Here is a 26,961-nt window from a genome sequence, read left to right on the forward strand (position 1 = left end):
GTTTGAACTAAATTCTGTTTGGCATGTTTTTAAGGGACTTTAATGATTGTATTGGCTTACAGATCCAATTCTGGATACCATGGACAGGATACTATTATTTTTGAAGATACAATACCAATATTCTCTACTAAAATTTTGGTGGCTATTGCTCCAGAAATGGGGACTCAATGAAGCTTCTCCAAACCAGAACCTTTTAGCATCTTTAGGCAATGAAAGATGGGATGTGGAACTGGTTGAACCCCATCAAATAAACAAAAACAATTTTGTTCAAGAGGGGAAATATATATTTAATGGGGACCTTCAAGCATATTGAAATTGGGGAAAATTTTCTATCTCAGCTTAAACATGCAAATCCAGGAAAACAACTTCTATAAAGCATACATTTTGTAGCAGTAGCCCTAATGATACAGACCAAGAACTGTAAATAAAATGGAATTAGATCATATCTCATATGTCCAGTAGAAAGAAAAGGGGGAAAAGGCTATTGCTACCAATTACTGTTCTGTCTGACAAAAAGAAAAAGGAGGCACTATAATATGCCATTCCTTCTTCCTCTTGGAAATACCCAAGATCAACCAAGCAGAAAATCTGTATAAATTCTCACTACTTCCAGTCTAATTATTGCCTTCTTAATAGAGTCTTTATAGTCTGCTTCTTGGCATCTCCTGAATTTGGGAGGTAGAAATATATAGCAGTCCATGTTCTATGTCAAATTTGAAGGTTCCTAGGTACCACTCTTTAAGGGACAAATCAGATTTAATCAAGGAGATCCTTCTTTGTTAAAAATTAGTAAGTTGCTGCTTTAGTCTAGTTTCATGATTCATTACTATCCTTTGTCCAAGGACTATTGTTCTGCTAGAACTGAGTAGTAGTAGGATATGAGTAAAGGACAGAAGATAAGTTAATATGTTTCCCCTGATTCCAAATAGGTAGAAAGAAATTATGTATCAATAGAAGATTATGATGTTGCCCAAGAGAGTTAAGCATTGTAGGCTACTCATAACTACATTTTAGAAAAGACATTGATACTCTGGAGTTTATTCAAAAGAGAACAATAGTGTCTTAAAAATAGACCTTTCAAGATTTGTTGTAGGTTCTTGACATATTTAACCTGCAGAAAAGAAGACTTAGGAGGTAATAATAGCATTTTTTTTTTCAAATTGTTTAAGGGTTATCATTGGGAAGAGGGAATAGGCTTGTTCTACTTGAATCCAACTGAATAGAACAAGGACCAATGGTTGGGAAAGAAGATTTCAGCCCAATCTGAGGGAAATTAACTGAAATGAGCTGTTTAGGAGGGCATTGAGATGTCTGTTCCTAAAGGTTCAAAGCAGAAATTGTATGGCCATCTGTCAAGAATGTCATAGTGGGTGCTTTTACTTTGGATGGATTGAACCACATAACCTAGATCCTAGATTTTTCACCAGCTGGTAACTAGCAATGGTGTATTTTCCATTCCATTTTCCCCAGAGCCACAAAAAGGACAACTAGATTTTAGAATTAAAATAAGTAATAATAGAAACAATGCACATATGTTCATGCAAGAATTAACCTAAATTAACTAATCCTTTATATTTGTAAACAAAAATTAATAAAAACTGAACTAAAAGGCACTGGTTCTTTTTATCCTATCATTTTAAATTTTTTAATTCATATTTATATATCACCCACTACCAAAAAACAAAAACAAAATAATTGATTTGGAAATGAAATGTTCTCTCAAACCAGTTAAACAACTGTTAAACAATTTAAACAAATTGACTACTAGAAAAACAAAAAAAATCTTTTTAATAGTGTATCACCTTAGAATGCCAAACAGGCTATTGCTTTATTAATCAGGTTTAATATTTTATGGTTGATATAGTTGTCTTTATCTTATGTTAATGATTTCTCTTTCATATGGTATATGAGTTTCATTGATTTTGCCTAGGCATCTGGAGAGACCAGTGGTCTTCAGGAAGCAGAAGATGTTGCTGAAATACAAGAAGCTATCACATATACTCAAGCTCCTGTAAGTGACTGAATTAATTAATAGTTTTACTGATAGATCATCAGTTTGCACTAATGGTAAATGAGTTTGTTTTGACAGGGATAAAAGTCCTCTTATAGCTTTACAAGGTAACTATACTTTAGGATTTGAAAGTATTCCCCCTTTATTTCTGAATTATCAGTCAATTGGTCAATGAACATTTATCATGAACTTATTATGTCAGACATTGTGCTTAAACAGTGGAATCCTAAAGAGTTATATCTGTCAAAGGCAATCAAATCCTAAGAAAAAGGACTCAAATCTTATTTTTATACATCTATAATGCATTTTATTTTTTATAAAGCTTTTCATTTTCTAAACAGATATATAGTTTTCAATATTCACACTTGCAAAACCTTGTGTTCCAATTTTTTTCTCTCTCCCTTTCCCCATGAAAATGAGTAGATGCTCATCTACTGGAGAATGGCTGAACAAGTTGTGGTATATAAAGGTAATAGAATATTATTGTTCTATAAAAATGATGAACAAGCTGGTTTTAGAAAGGTAACGATTTAGATTTAGAATTGTGATGATCAACTATAACAGACTTGGTTCTCAGTAGTTCAGCAATCCAAGGCAATCTCATTAGAACTAATAGTTCTATGACGATTGAATGTAAATCAACACATGCTATGTTCACTTCTTTTTTCTGTTTTCTTTTCCTCTTCTTTGGTTTTTCCCCTTTATTCTGAATTTTCTCTCTGAAAGGATCATAAAGCAATGTTTATTAAATATAAATAAATAAATATTTTTTAAGAAGAAAAAGGACTCAAATCATTCACATGAAACTCTTGTGCACCAGGTACCTTCTTTCCCATCTGTGTTCTTTTACTTATGCCATTCTATCTGAAAGTCTTGCCCATGCCCATGAATGGCCATCAAAATTCTACCCTTAATCCTTAATGCACAACTTAAATGTCTTCTGCCCCATGAAATAGTCGAGAGAGTAGTTTAAGGAGAATGCTGAGGAAGAAAATTCAGTTCTGGGAGAAAGAGAGCAGTGAGGTAGTAGGAGGCTCAAGTATTGAGTCTCAAGTATTGTTTTAAAAGACATTTAGTAGTGAAGATGAACAGAGATAAGGGATGATAGTTGGACGAGATGGAAAAACCAAGGAAAGCCTTTTTGTTGGATTGGGGAGCATTGGATTTGTTTATAGGTAAATGGAAAAAAGTCAGTGGTAAGACCAAAAATGCATGAAAAATAGGATATTATTTGGAGCAAGATCTTGGAGAGAGAGCAAGAGGAAATGAGAGCGAGGAAATGAGTAACAGAATCATCTTTAGTGGGTAATGGAGACCCTTCCTTATGAATGGAAGCTTGATGATGATAAGAAGGATAAAAAGAGAGGAAAGAAATTTATATCAAAAGGGTTCAATCTTCTCACCTGTCCCAGATAGGGACTTGGAAGCATATGGATATTGAGGGGATTTTCTCATTCAATATAATTATGAAAATCCATGAAACAATTTCTATAAATAGAGGATCCATTTTGTAGCAGGAGCTCCAATAATACAGACACACAATAATAAATAAAATGGAATTAGATTATATGTCTCCTGAGTTTAATTGGGTCTGTCTTGAGACAAGACCATAAGGCCATTCTAGGTCAAAACCCGATAGATAGACCAACAAATATGCTCAGTGCTTCATGTACCTTTGTCCAATACCAAGAGAAGAAGAAAAGGGCATTGCTACCACCCGTTGTTCTGAAATTCTATTGAATTACCACAATCTATTCTATTTCTCTGACTTTCTCACATGCATTAAATTTATTGTTTAACCTAATTGTGATCTTTAGTCTCTTTTCCCATTTCTTTTCTTTTAGCTCATCTTTCCCACTTTGGCTTCATTTCCAAGCTTTGTGCCATGATTTGCCATTTTCATGTTTCATGTAGCCATTAACCTATAATTAATTGTTTCCTTGTCTTCCCCTTCCTTTCACCCTCTCCTATCTTCCACCTGTCAACAATTTTTCTTGGGTAATGAATCATCTGATTTCTTTATTTCTGTTCTAGGGTTACTTACCCTCATTGAAGAAAGTATTGGTCTTTTCATGGCTTCCACAAGATTTCTTCCCTTTACTCCATGATGACAAAATCAGTATTTCCAGGGTTTTGGTGAGGGCTGGGTAATGGAGAAACTAGGGAAAGAGAAGGGAGGAAGGACAGACAGACAGACAGGTAACAGAGAGTAAGATGTATATGACATCGTTAGATGTTTTGTGGATACTAGGTGCAGATAAGGGATCTTCATTGTTAATGGGTTGAGATGAGTAGCTTCATTGATGTTGGTTGGGTTGAAATTAAGTAGCTTTCCCAATATGGTAGTATTTGGTTCTATTCTTTGATTCCTCATGTGAGTTATGTATGGCTCCTTGTGGTTTGCTGCATGGAAATTTGTTGGGAGAGGTGGCTATGAAGTTGAGTCTGTTTGGCCTTTGAAGAGTGTAAATCTCCAGTGAGAGTATGCTGGTTTCAGAAGGATAGGGAAAGTGGTTCTGTGTAATGGGCTGAGGTTTGAGTTGATGCACAGAGGTCCCAAGTAGTGAGGTTAATAGGCATTTATTAATTATACATGATTGGATAAAGAATGGTCCCTGCCCACTCTCTGTGCAAGTCCTGATGTGTTGTACAGGAAATGACGATTTTGGTGGGTGGAGGCAGAGAGAGGAACAGGAAGAGAAGCTGGGAGAATCTTTATCCAATCATGTATATTAATAGAGTATAGCCCAATTACTATTTAGCCTCACGTATTTGAGACCTCAGTGCATCAACTCAAACTTCAGCCCATTACATCTCCTGCTTTCTTTTATTGGGAAATCATCCAGAGTTTAGTAGATTACTGCAGGAATTTCCTCATAAGAAAACTGACCCAAGTCTTTTTTGGCTAGTGGCTACATGAGAAATGTTTTCTAAGGCATTTCCTTTTCTCTATTTTAGAGAACAGAAACAGAAGAAAAATTAAGTTTGGCATATGGTTCCAATGAGGACAAAGTCTCTTGTGCAGCAGAGGAGAGAGATGGTGGGAGGGAGAGAAAACTTGGAGATATATATATATATATATATATATATATATATATATATATATATATGTATATATATGTACACATATGTGTGATTGTACATTATTTTGCATGTGTTTGTTGTGAAAATTGAAGGTAGTATTGGTAGAAAAAGCATTGGGATATTGGAGGATCAGGAAAGGCTTCATTTAGTTGAATATTAGGGGAAAGAAGGGATTTTAAGAGGCAAAGATGAAGGGAGTACTTTCCAAGCATCCCAAACAGTCACAACAAAGGCACAGAGATAGGAAGTTGAAGATGTGTGTGAAGACTGCATGTGAGTATAATGGCCAGATCATTTAACTGGAATGGAAGCAGAATAATTTATTATGAGGACAAGAAGATATTTTAGAGATTGTGATGGTGAACCCAGATTGTAATGGGTTTTAAAAGGGAAGCAGGAAGTTATATTTTATCCTAGAGATGAGAGAGACACTAAAATTAATTGAATGGAGGAGTGACATGGTCAGACCTTCCCTTAAGGAAAATTGCTTTGACAGCTATACAGAGTATTGATCAGAGTGGAGAGATCTGAATCAGAAAAAAAACAATTCTGAGTGTGCTGCAGTAGTCCCAGGCAAGTGGTGAGAAACTGAAACAAAGGATGGTTTTATGAATCATGAAAAGAAGTTGAATATAGGAGTGTGCTAAAGTGGAGCTTACTGGCTCTCAATAGCTGATTGTTAAATTTTCAGTGTGAACATTTATGCCCCAGAAATAGACTACAATGCTACAAACTGGGGCTTGATTTATTGATTATCTAGACTTAGGAAAATGATTGAGAAAATGTTAATAATGTAGATTAAAAAGAGTGTGCCATGTTTTGGGGCAGCTGATTGTTAAACATGTGCTAGCAAAATCTTAGATGTGAGAGATGTTGTGTAAATATAAACCATGATATTTAGCAACTGTTTGGGCAAGTGGGGATGAGGGACATTTAAGGGTGAAGGATAATACTGAAGTTACAACTTTACTTATGCCATTGTGTTCTGTCACTATTTTGGCAGTGGGTCCACTCTACAAACATTTGTTAAAAGGCATTCCTAAGGAGATAGGGGAGATGATTGTATCTGTGATTTCAGTGGTATGGGGACATTTAAGATAAAGAATCTCCTCTTGATAAAATAATTATTTAATAATAATAAATATATGTTACATTTCTATAAGTGAAAGGTAAGTGATATAACGGATACACCAACTCTGCAATCAAGAGAATCTGAATTCAAATCTAGTCTAAGACATTTATTAGCTGTGTAACCCTGGGGAAATTGCTTAACTCTTTTTACCTCTGTTTCCTCATATGTAAACTGAACTGAAGGAGGAAATGCCAAACCATTCCAGTATCTTTGCCAAGAAATCCTCAAATAGGGTCATAGAATGAGACAAAACTGAAATGACTCAACAGCAAGACATTTCTATCATTGATGTCTCACAATTTATAAAGCACATTCCTACACATTGCTTCATAGAATAAGGTAGATGAATCTGGCATTGCCTCACTTTATTGCCAAAGATGCCATCTGGTTCTAAATATTAATTTTATTGCCAGACAGTCTTTACAGTGGTAAATAGGACATTAACAATCATTTGAATATATTAAAAAGAGCAGATTCTTAAGTGAGGCTCTTTGAAAAAAAAATCAACTCTCTTTTCAGTTATTATAGGTCTTCATAAAAATCTCTTTTCTGATATTCCCCCATTTAAGGTGAACAAGCTTGTTACTCTTGGCTTAATTGGCACCTTGTAGATGTATTTTTCCCCCAAACTATTCAGATATTTACTTTGCTTATTGCTAAGAAAATAATTGTAGGGTTTTTTTTTTGCTTTGTTTTGTTTTTTTTAGCCTGAAGAAACCAAAGTAGAACCAGTAGAAGCACCTCCAATGACACCATCCGAGTCTAAGGAAATGGAGCTCTCAGGTGATTCTGAGACTGAAGATGGTCCTGAGGCTGAGGATAACCCTAAGGGTGAGGATATCCCAAAGACTAAGGATATCCCTACGACTGAGGATAGCCCTACAGCTGAGGATAGCTCTACAACTGAGAATATCCCTACAACTGAGAATAGCCCTACGACTAAGGATAGCCCTACGACTGAGGATAGCCCTACAACTGAGGACAGCCATGAGCTCACCAATGCCATTCCCACAGACTCCAGCAACTCAGAACAAGGCCAGTTCCTTATTTTATACTCTGTGGCTTGCTCTTATTAGGAAGAATTCTTCTCAGTGACAATAGAAATCTAGTGGTGTTTAAGTTACAGTTACTCAAACTCATCAGATGGGCTCTATTAGATGGCAATTACAGGATTTGTAATTAAGTAATTTGTAATTATTTATAAGTGATTAAAATTATTACTTGTGATATTATTGATTTTTAATTAATTGTGAGAATTTGAAATTGGAAGAGGCTTTAGAGATCATCTAATCTAGCCCCATCATTTTACAAATGATGAAATTCAGTCTCTGAGAGAGGAACTGATTTGTTCAAGGTTTTGGCCCGTGATCCAATCCTGAAATCCCAAGACTTTCCTAGAGATAGAGTATTTTGAACTAAAATTGGAATTTAATGCAAGAAGTCTATAGGAATAAAAAGTAGAGAACAAAAAAAGCATACCACTAAAGATATGGACCTCTGAGGCCATCTAGTCTAATCCCTCCATTTTTCAGAAGAGAAAGTTGAGCCCTCAAGGATGTTAAATGATTTGTCCAAAACCACACAAGAATACAGTTGTGAAGAGAAAATATATTTAGAAACATTTCAATAAAATCATAAATAAAGAAATCTTTTAAAGCCATTCCCCAATACTTACAGTTTAAAGTTTATACCTTTGGCCTGGTCTTCAAGACTCTTTACTTTCTGGACTGTATCTATCTTTCCAGACTTTTCTTATCTATTAGTTACTAGGCTATAAGCTTAAAATTTCACTAAGACATATATTGTATAATGCTCATAATACTATAATGATAATTAGTGTTCATAAAACGTATCTCCAAAGTCTTAGTGAAATTTTAAGCTAGTATTTATTAATCTATAAATTTTTGTATTAAAACTTTTATATGCTATATATCCCTGATGATATTATAGTAATAATAACTAATATTTGCACAAGGTGTCTCTAAAATCTTAGTAGAATTTTAATCTATTAGTATTTTTATTTAATATTTTTAAGCTATTAATTTCTAAGCTAAAAACTAGTAGCTTAAAACTTCACTAAGGTTTTTGTTAAATGATATGATTATTATATAATTAAATAAATATTTCTTATTATTTCTATCTCTGTACTTTATTTGTACTGTTTTCTGAGCCTGGAAAATCTTCCTTGATCCCTCTCACCCCAGTTTCCATTTTCTCCTGGTAACAGATTATCATCCTTTGAGATTATACTCAAATGAAATCTGCTTTATGAAGCTTTCTTTCACTGCTTCTTATTCCACTCCCCAATAGGAATGAATTTTTCTCTCATCCTTTTTATTATACTTTGCACATGTGAGCACTTATATTCCTATCTGTATAATATTTATCTAAGCATTTCTATTCCCTTTCCCCCTAAACTCCATGCAGGCAGGCACTAGTTTTTAATCTAATCTTTGAGGTTCAGTGTTTTATAAAGCTCAGTAAATGGTTGAACATAGATTGATTTGATGTTTCCTAGATGAGGAAAGACTTGATTCTTGTTGATGTTGATCATGTGGATTGATCTAAATTAAGGCTCTCAGATGTCAAAGTGACTGGTCATTTTGGTGAACCAGTTAAACTAATTATTTGATATTATGTAATTGTCAAGTTATATTTGTATGCTATGCCCTGGGAGAAGATGGTAGGATAATTAGTGGGAGAATTATTTACTGAAGCTGGAAGCATGTGACTCTGGCCAAATCAGTTTTCTCTTTGGGCCGTGGTTCCATCATTTGTGGAAGGAAGCAGTAGATTGAATAAGCTCTAAAATTCCTTTTAACATTCAAATCCTGTGATTTAAACAGGAAGAATATCCTCAGAGCCCAAGTGTCGCTTTTTACTGATTAAATAAAGATTGATGAAAGAGGGAGACAACTGGCCCCAAGCACTCCATCTATTATGGATAAGAATCAAGCCAGTAGTGCACAGTGATGCTTCCAAGAAGTTTCATGGCTAACCAGTCAACTAGACCTTTTGAGCCCTGTGAGAGTATATGTGTATAAATGTGTGGTTGATCTCATTTTCACCTAGTCTTTATACCATAATAGAATGATCATTCCTTCAATTTAGGATCTGGTGATTCCATTCATGACACACAAGAAAAGGACAATGCTACTGACAGTGACCAAAAAGCAGAGATTGGTTCAGGAAATGAAGAACTCCTTGAAATAAGTGGAGAAAAGGTAAGAAGTAAATTAAATGTTAATTTAGTAGGAAACACCTCATTTGCTTATTTCAACCTTAACAGTGAGTTTTTATTAAGTATACCATCACAAAAAATTATTTGCTCATACTTCCCTTGATAACCTATTCTAATACTTCCTCATAAGCTGGAGATGAGTCTTGTCTCAGTTCTTGAAGACTATGTTAGTGAGACACAGTCCCTGGAAAGTCCTAAGATAGAAAAACTCCAATTATGGGCCCAGTGATAGAACATATGCCAGCTCTGTGAGGGCAAGACTTGGAGGAGAGGGTGCTCATTGCCAGAAAGTTGGCCACCAGTGATCAACTTTCAGGGGGCAATTCACATAGGGACTAGATAAAATACTAAGAAACATGATCTGTGATGATAGAGGAAGTGAGTATCCATGACCAGAAAAAAATTATCTTTGGAGGTATCAAAGAATTGCTTATAGCTTGCTCTTTCTTATGCTCTCTTGCATTTTCTCCTCTGTCTCTCTGTTTCTGTCTGTCTCTCTTTCTGTGTCTGTCTGTCTCTGTCTCTGTCTGTCTCTCTCTGTCTGTCTCTGTCTCTGTCTCTCTGTCTCTGTCTCTGTCTCTCTGTCTCTCTTTCTCTCTGTCTCTCTTTCTCTTTCTCTCTCTCTCTCTCTCTCTTTCTCTCTCTCTCTGTCTATCTGTCCATCTCTCTTCTTTCTATCTTCCCTCCCCTACCCCCTCTTTCTTGGTTGCTAAGCAGGTAATAATTTTTTTTATCAGATTTGTAATTTCATCTGTACTTGAATTTAGCTATTGCAAATTTATATAAATGACTAATAATTTAATTTCTGAGCATAAACTTCCCTCCATCAAAACTACTTTGTAATGAATTTATCATCTAATGTTGTAGATTATAGTTATCTGTGTTTGTGCCTCTCTCCTTCAGCCCTCAATTCCCAACGTTTATTGGAACAAAGAACAAGGAATTATTATCATTTGGGTTAGAACCTATGATTCTATTGTTGTAGGTTTCCCTGAGGGAACTTCTTTTACCAATACAGACTAACAATTGTTCTGCAATTTAAGGTGGTAAAGAGTTGTGTGAGTCACTGAGAGATTAGTTGATTTGCCCAGTGTCACACAGTCAGCATGTATCAAGTAGGATTTGAAGTTAGGTTCTTTTACTTCTGAGGCCAACTTTCTTCCTGTTATATTCCATTGATTCTCAACCAAATTAGCTCATTTTAAACAGGGCCAGGAACTTGAGTCTTTTACCTGATAGATTTGGTTAATCAGAAATGATCCACTTGGTGGCAATAGAAAGACTGAGTTTAAATATGCTTGTAGTTTTCCTGTGTAGTCAAAAAAGATGATAATACCTTCTTCAAGGGGATTTGTGAGGATAAAGTGAAAATAATGCTATTGTTAAAACAGAAATTGCTAGATATGCCCCAATTTTATTTCATTAACACAGTGACTGGCTCACAGTAGGTACTAATATAAATGCTTGTTACCTTTTTTCATTTAATATTACTTTGTTTTTTCCTATTACATGTAATAATAGGTTTCAACATTCATTATTGTAAGGTTTTGATCATTTCTTGTCAATTTTGGAGTCAAGGAAAGCTATGAAGTTATGGAATTCTAGCCTATATTTATTCAATGGATCTCCTTGTACATTTATAATAATCTGAAAACATGAACTGACAATTTTAAATTGTTATTTTGTTGAGGAAGCAGTGGTATCGAGTTGAATAAATCTCACTGCAATCAATTGCTCATTGATTATAGCCTAGCTGATTAGCCAAATCTATCAAGTAAAAGACTCAAGTTCCTGGCCCTGTTTAAAATGAGCTAATTTGGTTGAGAATCAATGGAATATAGCAGGAAATTTTCTCCTTCCCTTTTTTCCCTTCCTGCTCCCCAAAATAGCAAACAATTTGATATTGGTTATACATGTATAATGTTAAACATTTTTATATTATATTCCATTTATATCTATATTATATAAATATTATCTATATACTTCTATAAATATCTGTATTCTATATTAGTAAAGAAAAATCAGAATAAAAGGGAAAAACCACAAGAAAGAAAAAAAAGTGAAACTTAATATTCTTTAATCTACATTCAGTGTCCAAAGTAATTTCTCTTAAAGTGTATGGCATTTTCTATCTCAAGTCTGTTGGAATTGTCTTAGATCACTGTATTGCTGAGAAAAGTCCATTACAGCTGATCATCCCATAATCTTGCTGTTACTATGTACAGTGTTCTTTTGGTTCTGCTTATTTCACTCAGCACCAGTTCATGAAAGTCTTTTCAGGCTTTTCTGAAATCATCCTGCTCATCATTCTTACAGAACAATAATATTCTATTAATCCATATGCCATAATTTATTCAGTCATTCCTTAGTTGATGAGCATCCATTCAATTTTCAATTCCTTTCCACAAAAAAAGTTGCTGAGTTTTCCTGACTTGGAATCATGGCAACTTCAGTATTTCATTGGATCTATAGAATCTTGTCAATTTGGCTACTCCCTTTTATAATGTAGTTCACAATCTATCTATACATACCCATCTCTTATGACTCTTGTGCATGTCATGTTAATCTGTAATAAAGGATCCAGATGACATGCTAAGTCCCTTGACATTGAATCAATAGCACTGGTTATTCCTTACTCTTACTATGTGATTAAACCATACTGGCCCATTCTTTCTTTTTTTTTTCCATCAAACCTCTCTGATGACATACTTTATATCACTTCTCCTGTGCAATTTTTTGTTTGTAACTCTTAACTTGAATTCTTCAGAGATTATGATATTCCATATTTACAACCATACGGTGTGGCAACACACTGAGTAAAATAAGTGATGGCAATTACTTTTTTTTTCAGGATACAACAGATGAAGAAGATTTGATAAGAACACAAGCACCTACCAGATTTCCTGGAAAAGAAGGTGAAAATAACCTTCCAACTTATGGTCCGAGTCAACCTCTGCCAACAGTACAACCTGAAAAAGATAACATCTTGGTAAGGAATATCAAAAACTTCCTTTGGCTAAAATAATGTTTACCCAAAAAAGACATATGTTCTTATCTCTCTCTGTTTTTGTCTCTCTCTGTCTCTTTTATATTCATATCTAATATATATAAAGATATGTGTATATATTATATAGAAAGATATGTGTGTGTGTTTAGTCATTTCAGTTATATCTCCGTGTTTCAGTTCAGTCTCTTTATGATTCCATTTGGGATTTTCTTGGGAGAGGTACTGGAGTAGATTGCCATTTTCTCTTCCAGCTCATTTTACAGATGAGGAAACCGAGGCAAACAGGATTAAATGACTTGTCCAGGCTAGATTTGAATTCAGGAAGATGAGTCTTCCTAATTCCAGGCCTGGTACTCTAGCCGCTGCACCACCTATCTGTGCCCTCTCATTCTGTCTCTCTGTCTGTCTGTGTATACATGTGTGGGCAAGCCCACATGTTAGGCAGCAATTATAGAATGTGATCAATTTTTAATCTTTTAAAGTTTACTGTCTTCATCTTGTAAAGAAAATTCAGTCAGCTACATTTTGAGACATATAACAATGATTCAATCAAGACATAAACATTTCTTAAATGCCTACTCTGTGCCAACCATTGTGCTAAGTGCCAGAGATACAAAAAGAGGCAAAAAAAACAAAAACAAAAACAAAAACACAAAAAACAAAAATAAATCCAGTCCCTGCCTTCAAGGAGCTCATAATCTCATGGAGAAGACAACTAATGAACAGATATATAGAAGGAACAGATATATATCCTATATTCAATAGGAATATAGGATAATTAGGAAATAACCAAAGGGAAGCACTAGAATTAAGAGGATTTAAGGAAAGCCTTCCTTTAGAAGAATGGATTTTATTGGGACTTAAAGGAAGCATAAAAGCCAGGAAATGATGAGGGAGAGCACTTAACACATGGACCACAGCTAGACAAAATGGCTGGAGCAGAGAAATGGAGTATCTTATCTGTGAAACAGCAGAGACCAAAGTCACTGGGTCAAAGAATGCATCATGGGGAGCAAGGATAAAAAGATGGAAAGGTAGGCGGGCCCATGTTATAAAAGATTTTGAACACAAAGCAGAGGATTTTATATTTGATTCTGGAGGCTTTAGGGAGGAGTTTATTGAGAAAGCGATTTCCTGGTTGGATCTATACTTTAAGAAAATTACATTAGTGACTAAATGGAGGATAAATAGGAGTGAGGGGAAATTTGAGTCAGAAAAACCCACCAGCAGGCTAGTCTAGGAATGAAATCGTAAGGGCTTGCACCAGAGTGATGGTATGTCTAAATAAAAGATGAATTCACAGATTCAGAAATCTTAAGAGTTGGAAGGTCCACTAAGGATCATTCAGACTTCTGCTGCCAGTAAAATTATGTCTATTTTGTACTTATTATTTGCTTTTATTGTTTCCTTTGGAAATAGTAGGCTGTGTAGTCCTCCTTGGGCAATGCTGGTTGAACATGCCCCAATGGTAGAAGGCTTGGTGGTGGGGGGGGCTTCTTATACACATGATAGCTAATCAGTAACTTTTTCAAATAAACAAGTGAAGAGTTGAATGAATGACTTTAACATTCTACACCTAAAAAGAGGAAAGGAAAAAGTTCTATTAGTAGATACCTTTGAAAATCTGGGTCCTTCATTAACAGGGAACAGTTAATATTTTTGGAATTGTCACTACAGAAGTAAAAGGAAACTAATGTGAAGTAAGACCCAACAGACCACATTGTTATTATTAATGACAATTGGGTTGAAGGAGTACCAGTGGTTCCTTCCTATGGCCATGTTCATTCCTATTTGTTTCTGAAGAGTTCATTACAGTCTCATTGACTTCAATCATTCTCCAGTATTGCCTTTGTGCTGTAAGTGGGGAGGTTTGGGAATCATGGGCCCAGTAGGTAAGTGTGATTTATCTATGGTGACAAAACTAGTGAGGAAGAAATATAAGTGACAGACAGCCTGTGTTTCTATTTACAGCTTCCTATTTGGCTACATTCTTTTCCCTAAGGTACATACACAGAACTAAAATCCAAACACCTTTTAAATAGCTAGGTCACGGGTAGGAGAAAAAATAGAGACATTTTTCCCTTTTGGTGTTATAATCTTTCTTCTATACTGCCCGACATTTCCTTTTAAGGCATACCTGTTTTTAAAAAAGGTTTCCATTTATGCTTATTTAGGAGAATATTTTACTTAATTTAAATTGATCAATTAGCTAATGAGATTCGGTTTTTAAGTTTTTACTAAAGAGAATCCTTTATTTTTTTCCCTCAACACATTTTATTTTTCCAAATACACATAGTTTCCAACATTTATTTTTGTAAGATTTTGTATTCCAACTATTTCTCTCTCCCTTTCTTATTTCGCCCCTCCCCAATTCAGCAAGCAATTTGATAAAGGCTAAATATGTACAATCCTTTTAAACATCTTTCCTCATTTGTTATGATGTACAAGAAAAATTTTAAAAAAGCAAAATATTGTACTTTGATTCATATTCAATCTTCATAGTTCTGTTTCTGTATATAAATGGTAATATCCATCCCAGGTCTATTGGAATTGTCTTGAATCATCACACTGTTGAGAAAAACCAAGTTAAAGAGAATACTTAAAAAAAAATAAATCATTTTCTTCTCAATATTCAGGCACAGGGAATAGAGTTGACCTCAGAGTTAAGATCTGGGTTCAAATCCTGCCTCAGATATTTGTTGGCTAAATGACCCTGGCAAGTAATTTTATTTTTCATTGCTAAAGGCAACTCTGAGAGATCATAATCATGCATCAAATGCAGAATTGCAGTTATAAGAAGTCCCTCAATAGAAAGAGCTTCCCATAATGATGAAATCAAAGATCCAGTCCCCCTAAACAAATTCTTCATAAAATGCATTATATTCATGGACCCTGCTGTTACACAACTCATGCATTTTATTTCTTAAGATAAATTCCAGATTTTAAACAAATGCACAAGAAAAAAAAAGCTTCTTTTTAGTTTGAGCACTATGCTTTTTCAACCTGTGTTGCTGTAACATTGACTAAAAACAATATGAAAACTATAGTTTATGGAATATTTTTTTGAAGTGCATAAAACTTTTATTTTTAAATAACAGCTTTTCAATTATGCAAAAGTAGCAAAGGATGCACATAAGGCTATTTAATAATGTTTCTTGGTTATGAGTTACATATTAGATTACCTTCTTCCAGCCCTTGACATACCCAAGATTATACTTTTGCTAAGCAATTTCATTGTGATATTAGGTTTTCAACTCACTTTTATGTCAAGTACCATAAAAGGCTTTATAGTAACCAAAGTCTAATCCTGTTAGCAGGCAAGTTACCTTCAGCAGTTATGAAAAACATTAATTTGCAAGGACATATTTTCTCTTGTGTTGCTCAAGTCCTATGAGTGGGCTGATGAAAAAGCTGATAGATCACGTTAAAGTCAAGGTACGGGTGAGAATGAATGCACCGAGAAAACCCAATGAATAGAAATTCAAATGTTGCTCTTTCTGTGCCTCAATTTCTATTCTAAATCTTTTTTATCCAACTAATTCTTTCCCTTCAGTATATGTAAAACTGCCTCAAATATAGAGGGTTTATATCTTAAATGCAAGATACAGGAACCTGTATAAAGTAACAAAGGGTAGGGAGGGTAGAAATTTAGGCACAACAATATATTGATTGTTCTGTTTTGCTCAATTACACTTCTTTGTTACAAGCCAGGATTGAGGTATTTGTGAAAAGTAGAATATAACTTCCAAGGGAGTATTACTTTGATTAATGTGAACACATAAGCATTTTAAAGGGGAAAAAGAAATTCAAGAATATGGAATTTTGAACTGGGTGTCTTTTAGACCTCTTTAAATTCAGCATGCATAAAAGAGAACCCATCTTTCCCCAAGAGAACATCATTTCTCTCCTTTTCCTAATTTCCCTATTATTGTCAAAGGTGCCACCAGCCTCCCAGGTACTGAGGCTCAAAACCTAGTTGTCATCCTCAATTCCTCACTCCCTTTCACCCCCTATATTCAAACTGTTGCTAAAGCCTGCTGGTTTTACCTCCATAACATCTCTTTGATATATCCCCTTCCCTTCTCTGACACTGCCATCATTCTGCAAGCCCCCATTATCTCATACCTGGACTATTCCAATAACCTGCTGGTCCCTGTCATACGTTTTTCTTCACTTTGGGCTATTCTCCACTTAGCTGCCACAGTTTTAAAGATTATTTTAAAGAGCAGGTGTGACTATGTACCTAATCCACTTATTCAATAAACTTCTATCTTACCCTTTTACTTCTAGGATTAAATATAACATCCTCTGTTTGGTATTCAAAGCCTTTCATAATCTACTTCATTCAATTTTTCCACTCTTCTTACACTTTTATTTTCCCCACCAAATATTCTGCAATCAAGGAACACTACTCTCCTTGCTGTTCTTTGCATAAAATACTCCATCTTCTCCTCCAGCATTTTTATTGATTGTCCCTCATGCCTAGAATTCTCTTTCTGTATCTCTGCCTTCTACCTCCCTGTTTTCCTTCAAGACTTAGGGAAAATAATCATTTTCAATAAGAAGCATTTTCTCTATCCCCCTCTGTTGATTATCTCTCATTTATCCTGTCTATATTTTAGTTGTACATGATGTTTGCATGTTGTCTTCCCAATTAGACTATGAACTCCTTGAGATCAGCAATTGTCTTTTGTCTTTCTTTGTATCCTCAGTACTTGGCAGAATGCCCAGCACATTATAGGTACTTAACAAACATTTATTGACTAAATGAGTGATTAGAGATCAATCCAAGAGCTACAGCGCCAGATTTCATCTTGAACAAGAAAATGATATAGTATGCCTGCAGCTTTATCAAATACCAGACTGATGGAGTTCATACCAGGAGCCCATCAGAAAGAATAAAGTTAATATACTTTCTATGGTTGAGAAGTAAAGGTCCAATTCAAAGACACTTTTTGTTGCTGTTTTTCAAGATGAAGGAATACAATCTCTAAACATGACAAAACAGGTAACCCCCTTCCATAGGTGACTATGGACAAGTCAACTAACCTTTCTGAAGCAAGGTTTCTTCCTTTGAAAGGTAAGGGAATATTTGGATAGCTCTTCCCAAGACTAGTGCCTAGCATGTCATAGGTGCTTAACAAATGCTTGTTGATAGATTGACAGCACAGTTATATAAGTAACAAACTAATAAATGATTGGTGTGATATGGAATAGATCTATTATCCATTTTCAGGGCTTAAGGCTATAAATTTGTAGGAATTATGTGGAAGATGTGTGAGTTGCTCAAGAGTAAAAAGATCAGGAAAGGGATTAAGAATAAAAGGGTATAAAGAGTATAAACAAAGGGTATAAAGAATGATGGTCAGCACAGGGAAATGGTCATTATTCTTTCCTGGACTTTCAAGTATTCTTATGAGTTGTCAATTATACATCATGTGAGTAAAGATGATGGGCATCTCATTGTTCCACTCTCCCTCTTTGGATGACTAGCTATATCATCTACCAATCCAGTATTCATCTTTCCCAAAAATTTTTTTATGAATATATGGCAATCTATTGATTCTGTTATATGGACATATACTGAAGAAAGTACACAAACACTACTTCTCATTCCAAAGTATGCAGTCAAAATAGTAATGATTATAATTAGCCAACATTCCTGAGTTATATTCTTAGGAGCTCATAGATTTTGAGCTGCAAAGAACCTAAGAGGCTATCTCCAGCACTCCCATTTTCAGATCAGGAAATTCAGATCCAGAGATTAAATGGTTTTCCCAATACATACTTTTAGATGATATTTATTATTTTCTTTTTGTCTCCTCTCCAGTCATCTGTCATCCCTTCCCTTCTTTCTCCTCCTCCCCCCCTTCCTCTAAGAATCCAACTTGCAGAAACTTCTTCAGGCAAATATAAGACTGTGAAAGAAATTGTTAGGTATTTGTTAATCAGGGCTCCGAGGTAGCACAGTAGACCTGGAGTCATAAAGATCTAAATTCAAATTCAGCCTCAAACAGTAACTAGCTTTGTGGCCCTAAGCAAGTCACTTAAATCTACCTATTTGCCTCAGTTCCTCATTTGTAAAATGATCTGGAGAAGAAAATGGCAAGCCACTTCAATATCTCTGCCAAGAAAACCCAAATGGAGTCAAGAAAAGACAGACATGACTGAAACAACCCAAACCAAAAAATCTGTAAATCAATTTTCACTGTACTCTACCCAAACAAATATGGAATAAGATGCAAATAAGTGGAAATGTTTGTTGTGGTCCACACTCATTTCCCAGTGTTCTTTCACAATATAACAGAAAGGTTAGTTGACTTGTCCATAGTCACCTATGGAAGGGGGTTACCTGTTTTGTCATGTTTAGAGATTGTATTCCTTCATCTTGAAAAACAGCAACAAAAAGTGTCTTTGAATTGGACCTTTACTTCTCAACCATAGAAAGTATGGAATAAATAAACCTAATGAATCCTGTGAACTCAGGTTATAAATAAATATTCTGTTATTTCAACAATTTGTTACAGACAGCAGTTACTGTTTCTATCAACAATGCAATTTGCACCACTGTGTAAATCCCTTAGTGGATTGGTTATATTTCAGGGTTTTCTGCAACACAGATACTTAGAACTGAATTTGACTAAGTTAACATTTAACACATAGTAGACAATTTAATAAATGCTAGTTGACTGACTAACATATTCTTTCCATAGCCACAATTCTCTTTTAGAAAGTTTAAGATGAAAAATATATAAATTGACCATTGGGAGGATTTCTGGTTTGATGCAGAAAAACATGAATTTGAAGGTAGAAAGAATGAAAATAAATAGTAATTTATAGTGGTGCATAGTATCTCCTTTGAACTTTGCAACAACCTTGTGAAGAAAATAATGTCATTTTCTCCACTTTACAAATGAGGAAACTGAGACTCAGTGAGGTTAATTTATTTGTCCAATATTACACAGCTAGTAAGAATTTAAGGCAAAAATTGAAATTTTGTCTCCCTGACTTCAAATCCAGAGCTCTAGTTACCTGAAATCCTAGGATAGTGGGAAGGACCTCAAAAACATCTAATCAAAGCCTTTCCTTTTATAGCTGAGGAAATCGTAGCCCAGAAAGGATAAGTGATGTGATCAATGGAACCCAGATCCTATGACTCTAAAAGGGACACTTTTCAGCTGTAATATAGTGCCTTTAAAGTCTCAGTCGGAATTCTTGCTTTTTCACTTAATGTGACCTTGAGTAGTCTTTTCACCACCCTAAAAGTCAATTTTCTCAGCAACAAATTGGGGATACTTCTTGTATGGTCTATTTCTCAGGAAAGTTTATGACAAAATAAAATTTCAAATCATAAAGTACAAAAGTACAATATAACTTGAAGTTGTTGTTATTATGCCTCTTTGTACCCAAATTTGCCCTTTGTGTAACTAAATTGCTCTGTATCTCCTAAGAGTAACATTTTGGAGGGATGAGATACTGTTAATCTTTCTTTTACATGAAGACCAAACCTGAAATTTTACCTCTCTTTTCCTACTAATGAGGACTACAGAGATTAAAGAACATCTAGTTGGGTTGAATTCAACATTTAAAAAAATTATTATTTTAGCTTTTTATTGACAAAACATATGCATGGATAATTTTTCAACACTGATACTTGCAAAAACTTCTGTTCCAACTTTTCCCCTCCTTCCCTCCATCCCCTCCCCTAGATGGCAGGTAGTCCCATTCATGTTAAATATGTTAAAGTATTTGTTAAATACAATATATGTATACATATTTATACAATTATCTTGTTGCACAAGAAAAATTGGATTTAGAAAGAAGGTAAAAATAACCAGGAAAGAAAAATAAAAATGCAAGCAAACAATAGCAGAAAGAGTGGAAATGTTATGTTGTGGTCCACACTCATTTCCCAGTGTTCTTTCACTGAGTATAGCTGAGTATAGTTCATTACTGATCAGTTGGAACTGATTTGGATTCTCTCATTGGTGAAGAGAGCCACATCCATCATAGTTGATCCTCATATAGTATTGCTGTTGAAGTGTATAATGATATCCTGGTTCTGCTCATTTCACTTAGCATCAGTTCACGTAAGTCTTTCCAAGCTTCTCTGGATTCATCCTGCTGGTCATTTCTTACAGAACAATAATATTCCATAACATTCATATACCACAGTTTACTCAGCCATTCTCCAATTGATGGGCATCTATTCAATTTCCGGTTTCTAACCATTATAAAAAGGGCTGCCACAAACATTTTTGCACATACAGGTCCCTTTTCCTACTTTAAGATCTCTTTGGGATATAAGGCCAGTAGAAACACTGCTGGGTCAAAGGCTATGCACAGTTTGACAACTTTTTGAGTATAGTTCCAAATTGCTCTCCAGAGTGGTTGGATCCATTCACAACTAGCTTTGTGGACCAGTTTTTCCCACATCCCCTCCAACATTCATCATTATCTTTTCCTGTCATCTTAGCCAATCTTACAAGTGTATAGTGGTATCTCAGAGTTGTTTTGAATTCAGCATTTTAATAAAGCAACTTGATTTTAGGGTGAAAGAGGACTCCCAGGACCGAAAGGACAGGCTGGCTCAAAAGGGGAAAAGGTATGTACATAAAGAGCTAGTGTTAAAAAATGAAGTTGCTTTAAGTTTATTGCTGTGAGTTTTTTTTTAAAATATCATCTTAATCAACTCTATCCCATTTCATAATAGAATAGTGATTCAGTAGAGTCTTAAGTAGAACAAAGAAGAAATAGGCTGAATTAATTAAGTTAGCACTACTCACTGAAACAATTGTTAGGAGGACTTTCAGGTTCAATTTCTGCAAAATATTTTTTAAATGAGAAGAGGACTTGCTTCAATCCGTGCTTCAATCCAGTTTCTCCTACCCTTTTCAATTCCTATAGTTGGTGGCAAATACCTCTCCAAGTGAGAGAATAATTTTATAATTTAGTGTCTGTTCCAGGGAGGAAAACAGAGCAACCCCCTCATATGACTTATATGTACAAAAAAAGAAAAAGATGTATTGAGCATATTTTTTAAAAATCATCAGGAGAGCATGAGGCTAAAGTATGTGGTCCTTCATAACTGCAATTAGATGGGAGAGATATTCCATCAGTACCTCAAGACAACTTCCTAGCTTTCCTTTTTTTATAGGAGAAGTTACATCTTTGTTGTATGTTTGAGATACTTCCCCATTTTTCATTCATTTCTGGCCCATCCTTATTGAAGATGGTGATTGGTGGGGAGGGAGAATGTCTCTTTACAACACGTGTTTGAGAGAAATGAGAATATGAGATTGTAATCTTTTCTCATTTCCTCAACGTCTGATAACAAAGGGGTTATGGAGGACCTGATCCTAGGTCCTATGAGGGGCCTAGATAGACACATATCTTTGCAGTTACAGTTGGAGAAATGGAGGGTAGATTTCTGAAATGAAAACAGAAGAAAGAGGACAATCAATTATTATGAGCAGAAAGATCTTCCCAGGAGTACTACCTATTAAATTGTCTGGCTAATGTCTGGAGATCATTTTTGGGTTGTTCTCTCAAATGAGAATCAAAGAAGGAACTAAAATAGACTTCTAAGACATTAAAATCCCAACAAAGAGGGCAGAGGGAGATAGGCTTCAGTGATTAACATAGCAATATAGAAATGTGTGCATGCATATGTTTTCTTATAAGCAATATTATTTAAGAGAAGAAGGATAATAATTGCATTTACAAAATTCTAAGAAACAAACATGTCCTTATATGCATAATTAGAAGGGTCATGAAAACCACAAACCAAACACTATGAAATGAATTTCAGCAGTCATAATTAAATGAGTCCAAAAAAGCTATCCCCTCCAAAAAACCAAAAATAGTGAAATTGAATAGGCAAAAATTTAAAGCCCAACAGTTAGTTCAAATCTTCAATTGTATATGTATAAGATGGAGGAATTCTTTCTTCACAACAAAATTCTTTAAGGCAGTGTCACATAGAACTTTAATGAATTTCCAGTATACAAACCAGTTGTGTCAAAAATTCATGTGAGTAGTCTTTTTTTTTGGGGGGGGGGGGGGGGGGGAGATACTATATTCCAGATCCTAAAGTAACAAATAGGTTATCTGATTATCCCACCAAAACCTACTTAACCCATAATGTAGCTGAGTGTACTGAACTAATATTCTTAACCCGATTCATCATGCTGGTGTCAGAGTGAAGAGAAAGAATGATTCTAATGTAGCTATACAGCTACATTCACATAGCCTATGTCAATGTTTCACCCCAAAAGCAGAAAAAAGGAATGGAGCTGTCTTCTCCCTTATTCTGATAAATAGCTGGCCTGGCCAAAATTTTAAATTGATGAAGTTAGTCATAGCTCTTTCTAACCTCCTTATCTGCTCTTGTTTGTAAACATAAATGAATCTCTAACTGCTAGAAATCAAAGTAGTATAACTAAGCAATAGGGGGAGAAAGAGTTAGCAGTTAAGGGATCACTATGAAAGGAGCTCTCAATACATATTATCCCTTATGAATAGCCCTAAAGTATCCTGGGATAATGGTTTTTGTTCATTTTCTTTTCTCTATTCTTTTCAAATAAATATTTGGAAGGGTTAGTGATGATAAGGGTCAGTAGCAGATTTGAGGGAAGGCAATCAAGTAGGCAGTTGACAAAACTTGGGAATGATTCTTGACTGAAGATCTGTAATGTCTCAGACACAACTAGTTGTTTTTTGAAAATGGATGAAGCATCTAACTGAAAGAGAAGCTGGGAAAGTAGAAGAAGTCTAAACTTTATTGACTTTCCTTCCCTTTAGGGTGATCCTGGTGAAGGAAAGCCAGGTCTTCCTGGGTTTCCAGGTTCCCCTGGACCATCTGGACCTCCTGGAACATTGGTGAGGTTCTTATCTATGTTGTAATCTATAGTAATTTTTTGTGAAACTAAAAGATGAGAAGAATGAAGTTTTCCTTTATCAATCCTATGTATCTGCCTTCAAAACATACTATAGTTCCTTAAGATTATATTATGATATTATAATGTTATATTATATCATACTATATCATTTTATTTTATTACATTGGATTATATGTATGAAAGAGAGACATAGCTAGATACAGCTCTTTACAGTATTCATAAATCTTGGAAGTGCTTTGAGGATAAAATACACTTTTATAAATGTATATACATATGCATTTATACACATTTATACACATATTCACACATATATGTGTGAATTATATATAATCTCTTGAGAACTATAAATTATTTCAGTTCTTGAAATCACATTCATGGAATTCATAATGAAAGGTCAAATCACTGAACATTTTAGCAGGAAAATCTAATGAGGAAAGAATGATGTGTTTATTATAAGGGAAAATAATTTATAAAGGTCTTTGAGAGAATAAACAAACATGGTAGATAGATAAATAGAGCACTTATATGAAGATAAGAAAGAAGCATGGCAATAATATCTTAAGGCTTATTGATGAGGTGAGGTTCCATATTAAAAGATACTAAACAAATCAAGTGTAGACATTTAAAAAGTTTGAGAGACATATTTTTGGGTAATTTAATCATGTTATTAATGATGCCAGCATTTTAAATAAAAGGTCAACTCTTGAATGCCTAAAACAGTCAAGGCAATAGGACTTAATGCTTTTGTGCTCTTGAAGGAGAGGTGTTCCTAAGGATGACTATGAACTCTGATTGTTTAACACTTAATAAGTTGAACTTTACAAAGAGATGTGAGCTCACTGAAATGAAGGGCTAAAAGAGACTATCCGTATAGAGATCCATATCTCCCACCTACATCTGAGCCAGTTAGGTAAAGACAATGTTAGTTCTGTTTTCCCTCAGCCCTGTCCTTGAGAGACTTGGCAAAGAAATAGAACAGGGGGAAAACCTGGGGTCTTCCCAATTTTAGTAATTGATTATTAATGAGAGCAAAATAATCATTTCTCTTAAGTGTAAATAGGAACAAAAAAATAGAAAGAGGAAACAAAGGTAGATATAACTAGGACTTCTGTGGAAAATGAAGTATAGTCAATGAGATTCCCAGCTGTGTGACAACTATTAAGTCAAGTTCAAAAGCCTTTTCTTCCATGAAGTCTTCCTCAATGTACCTTCAGGTACATTGGTATCATGTATCACTTTGCCTTGTGCCAATGAAAGGAAGATGTTCTGATTCTAAACTGCCTCCAGACATACTTCTTGGAGGAAGTGTCGGTAGGAATCACGCCTTATAATTTAGTATATCCCCATGGTACCTCATAGATACTTGTTGATAGTAGAATAGTTATTGAATAACTGGCTAAGAATTGTATTGCTTTTTATGTTTCAAATCAATACCTTTTGATGTTATTAAGTAAGTTATCAATAAGTTCTTGTTAAAGATCTGTTTTCTTCTTTAGATAGCTCTCTAACTATTGAAATGACCAAAGATTTTCAAAAATATAATCAACCTTACAAAGTGCTGATTTAAAATAAGTTTTAAAAATGATTTCCCTTGGTCACAGGGTGTGATGGAGATTGATGGTTCTGGCTTTGATGCTGGTTCTGGCTCTGGTTCTGGCTCTGGCTCTGATTCTGACTCTAGTTCTGTTCTCTTTGAAGGCAGTGGAGAACTGCTAAGAGTAAGTATGAATCCACGTTGGACCCAAATAAGAATTGATTAAATGATAAAACCTGGGATGAATTACTATCAGCATTGCTGTTTCTCACCTCTCACAAATTTCTCTCATGAAGTAGACTAATTCTTCATGATCTACTCTCCTTCATGTCCTCCACCTTCATGTAATACACATCTTTAGGTCATGACCAAGTCTCATTTTCCTTGACATCTCTGTAGTATTTGCCAACATTAACTCTATTCCCTTATTGGAACTTTCTTGGATCTCCCATAGTAAAATGGAAAGACAGTGGATTTGTCTTGAGAAGAGCTGGGTCTGACCCTCAGTCTAACACTTAATAGATGAGTCACTTATCATCCCTGTATGTTAGCTTCATTTTGTAAATGAGGACTTGATGACCCCTGTGGTCTCAGATCTGTGCCAAGTCACTTAACTCTGATCTTTCTCAATTTCCTCATCTGTAAAATGGAAGTAAAAATATTACCTCTCAGAGGTATTGTGAGAATAACAAGAGATATTATTGGTAAAGTGTTTTATAGTATCATATAAATGGTAGTTATTTTTACTACTGGTATTAATACTATTCTCTTACTCTTTATCTCTTCTTCTGTGTTCTAAATGTGAATTTTCACTAAGCTTAGTGTGTTTTTGCTTTTCTTTCTTTTTATAAACTCTCATTAACTCTTAGAATTTAAATGATACCTCAATTCAGAAACAACTCTCAAATCTCTACAGTTTTCTCTTTCCTCTAGGACTAGTTTCTAACTGTAGTTCCCACATCTCAGAACTATCCTAACCCCTTGCTCACTTGGCTAATGGAGCTTGTAAAGTAAAGTTATTCTCATCTTGGGTACAAGGCCACCTTCCAGATTACTGGCCTTTTCTACTTTACCTAATACTTAACTTTCTGATTATCTCCATAGTTGAATATTGAGTATAAAAAGATTTTCATTGACAATAGCTAAAACAAAAATGCTGGCTTTATGAAAGTTAAAATGCATTTAATCAGAGCTTCTCATTCCATGAACATTTTGGCTAATTGATTTTGTTAATTATTTAATAGTCTTTAATAGAGGCAGCTAGGTGGCACAGGATAGAGACATAGACTTGGAATCTTCCTGAGTTCAAATCTAGTCTAGACACATAATAGCTATGTAACTTACTTAATCTTATTTGCCTTAATTCCTAATTGCAAAATGAATTAGAGAAGGCAATGACAAACCACTTCAGTAAGTTTGCCACAAAAACCCCAAATGGGGTCACAAAGAGTCATATGTGACTGAAATGACTACTAAGCAATTCTCAATAATTATTTCTGGTTTTTTGTTTTGTTTTGTCTTCAGGGCCCTCCTGGACCACCAGGACCACCAGGATCACCAGGTCTTCCAGGTGAACCAGGATCTGAATTATATATAGGACCCCCTGGTTCACCTGGAGAAGATGGACCATCTGGTGAACCAGGCCCTCCAGTGAGTATAATAAACCACAAATTCTTTCTTTGGGTTAATTCAGCACCTTAAGCCATTTCTAGATTGCTTAGCCTGGTGAAAATAAGAGATAGAGTGAATGGCAGTTTTAACGAAAAAAGCATTGTACAAGAAGTTAGTTAATCTAGGTTCAGAATGAAAAATGGTCAATATGTAGGTTGATGTTTTGTTGTTTTTTCTCTTGATTCTGTCCATTTATTATGATAGCTGGGGCACTTATTGGGGGAGAGAGGAATGCTAGTGCTAGTGATTCCCCATCCCCCCAAAAAAATTAAGAAGAAAAGAATATCATTCAAGCATTAAGAATGTGTATAACAGAAAGAAGTTCATAGGAATACACAAACAAGCAGGACAGCTTTGAAACTGTGCCAAATTTATCATAA

At 34.9% G+C, this 26,961-nt stretch overlaps 1 protein-coding gene across 3 annotated transcripts in view; it reads left to right on the forward strand.

Moving 5' to 3' along the window:
* COL15A1 (collagen type XV alpha 1 chain) overlaps positions 1-26,961 on the forward strand; it is a 195,569-nt gene that overhangs the window by 77,042 nt on the left and 91,566 nt on the right. For 2 of the 3 annotated variants that reach the window (XM_031945528.1, XM_031945529.1), the window contains exons 5-12: positions 1,931-2,011; positions 6,935-7,262; positions 9,339-9,451; positions 12,320-12,457; positions 21,027-21,080; positions 23,279-23,356; positions 24,978-25,094; positions 26,435-26,560. In XM_031945528.1, the coding sequence (XP_031801388.1) occupies positions 1,931-2,011; positions 6,935-7,262; positions 9,339-9,451; positions 12,320-12,457; positions 21,027-21,080; positions 23,279-23,356; positions 24,978-25,094; positions 26,435-26,560 (1,035 nt within the window). The remainder of the gene's footprint in view (positions 1-1,930; positions 2,012-6,934; positions 7,263-9,338; positions 9,452-12,319; positions 12,458-21,026; positions 21,081-23,278; positions 23,357-24,977; positions 25,095-26,434; positions 26,561-26,961) is intronic. The other variant, XM_031945530.1, reaches the window with a different exon arrangement.

The sequence above is a fragment of the Sarcophilus harrisii genome, chromosome 1 (genome assembly GCF_902635505.1).
Source record: "Sarcophilus harrisii chromosome 1, mSarHar1.11, whole genome shotgun sequence".
Lineage (NCBI taxonomy): Eukaryota > Metazoa > Chordata > Mammalia > Dasyuromorphia > Dasyuridae > Sarcophilus > Sarcophilus harrisii.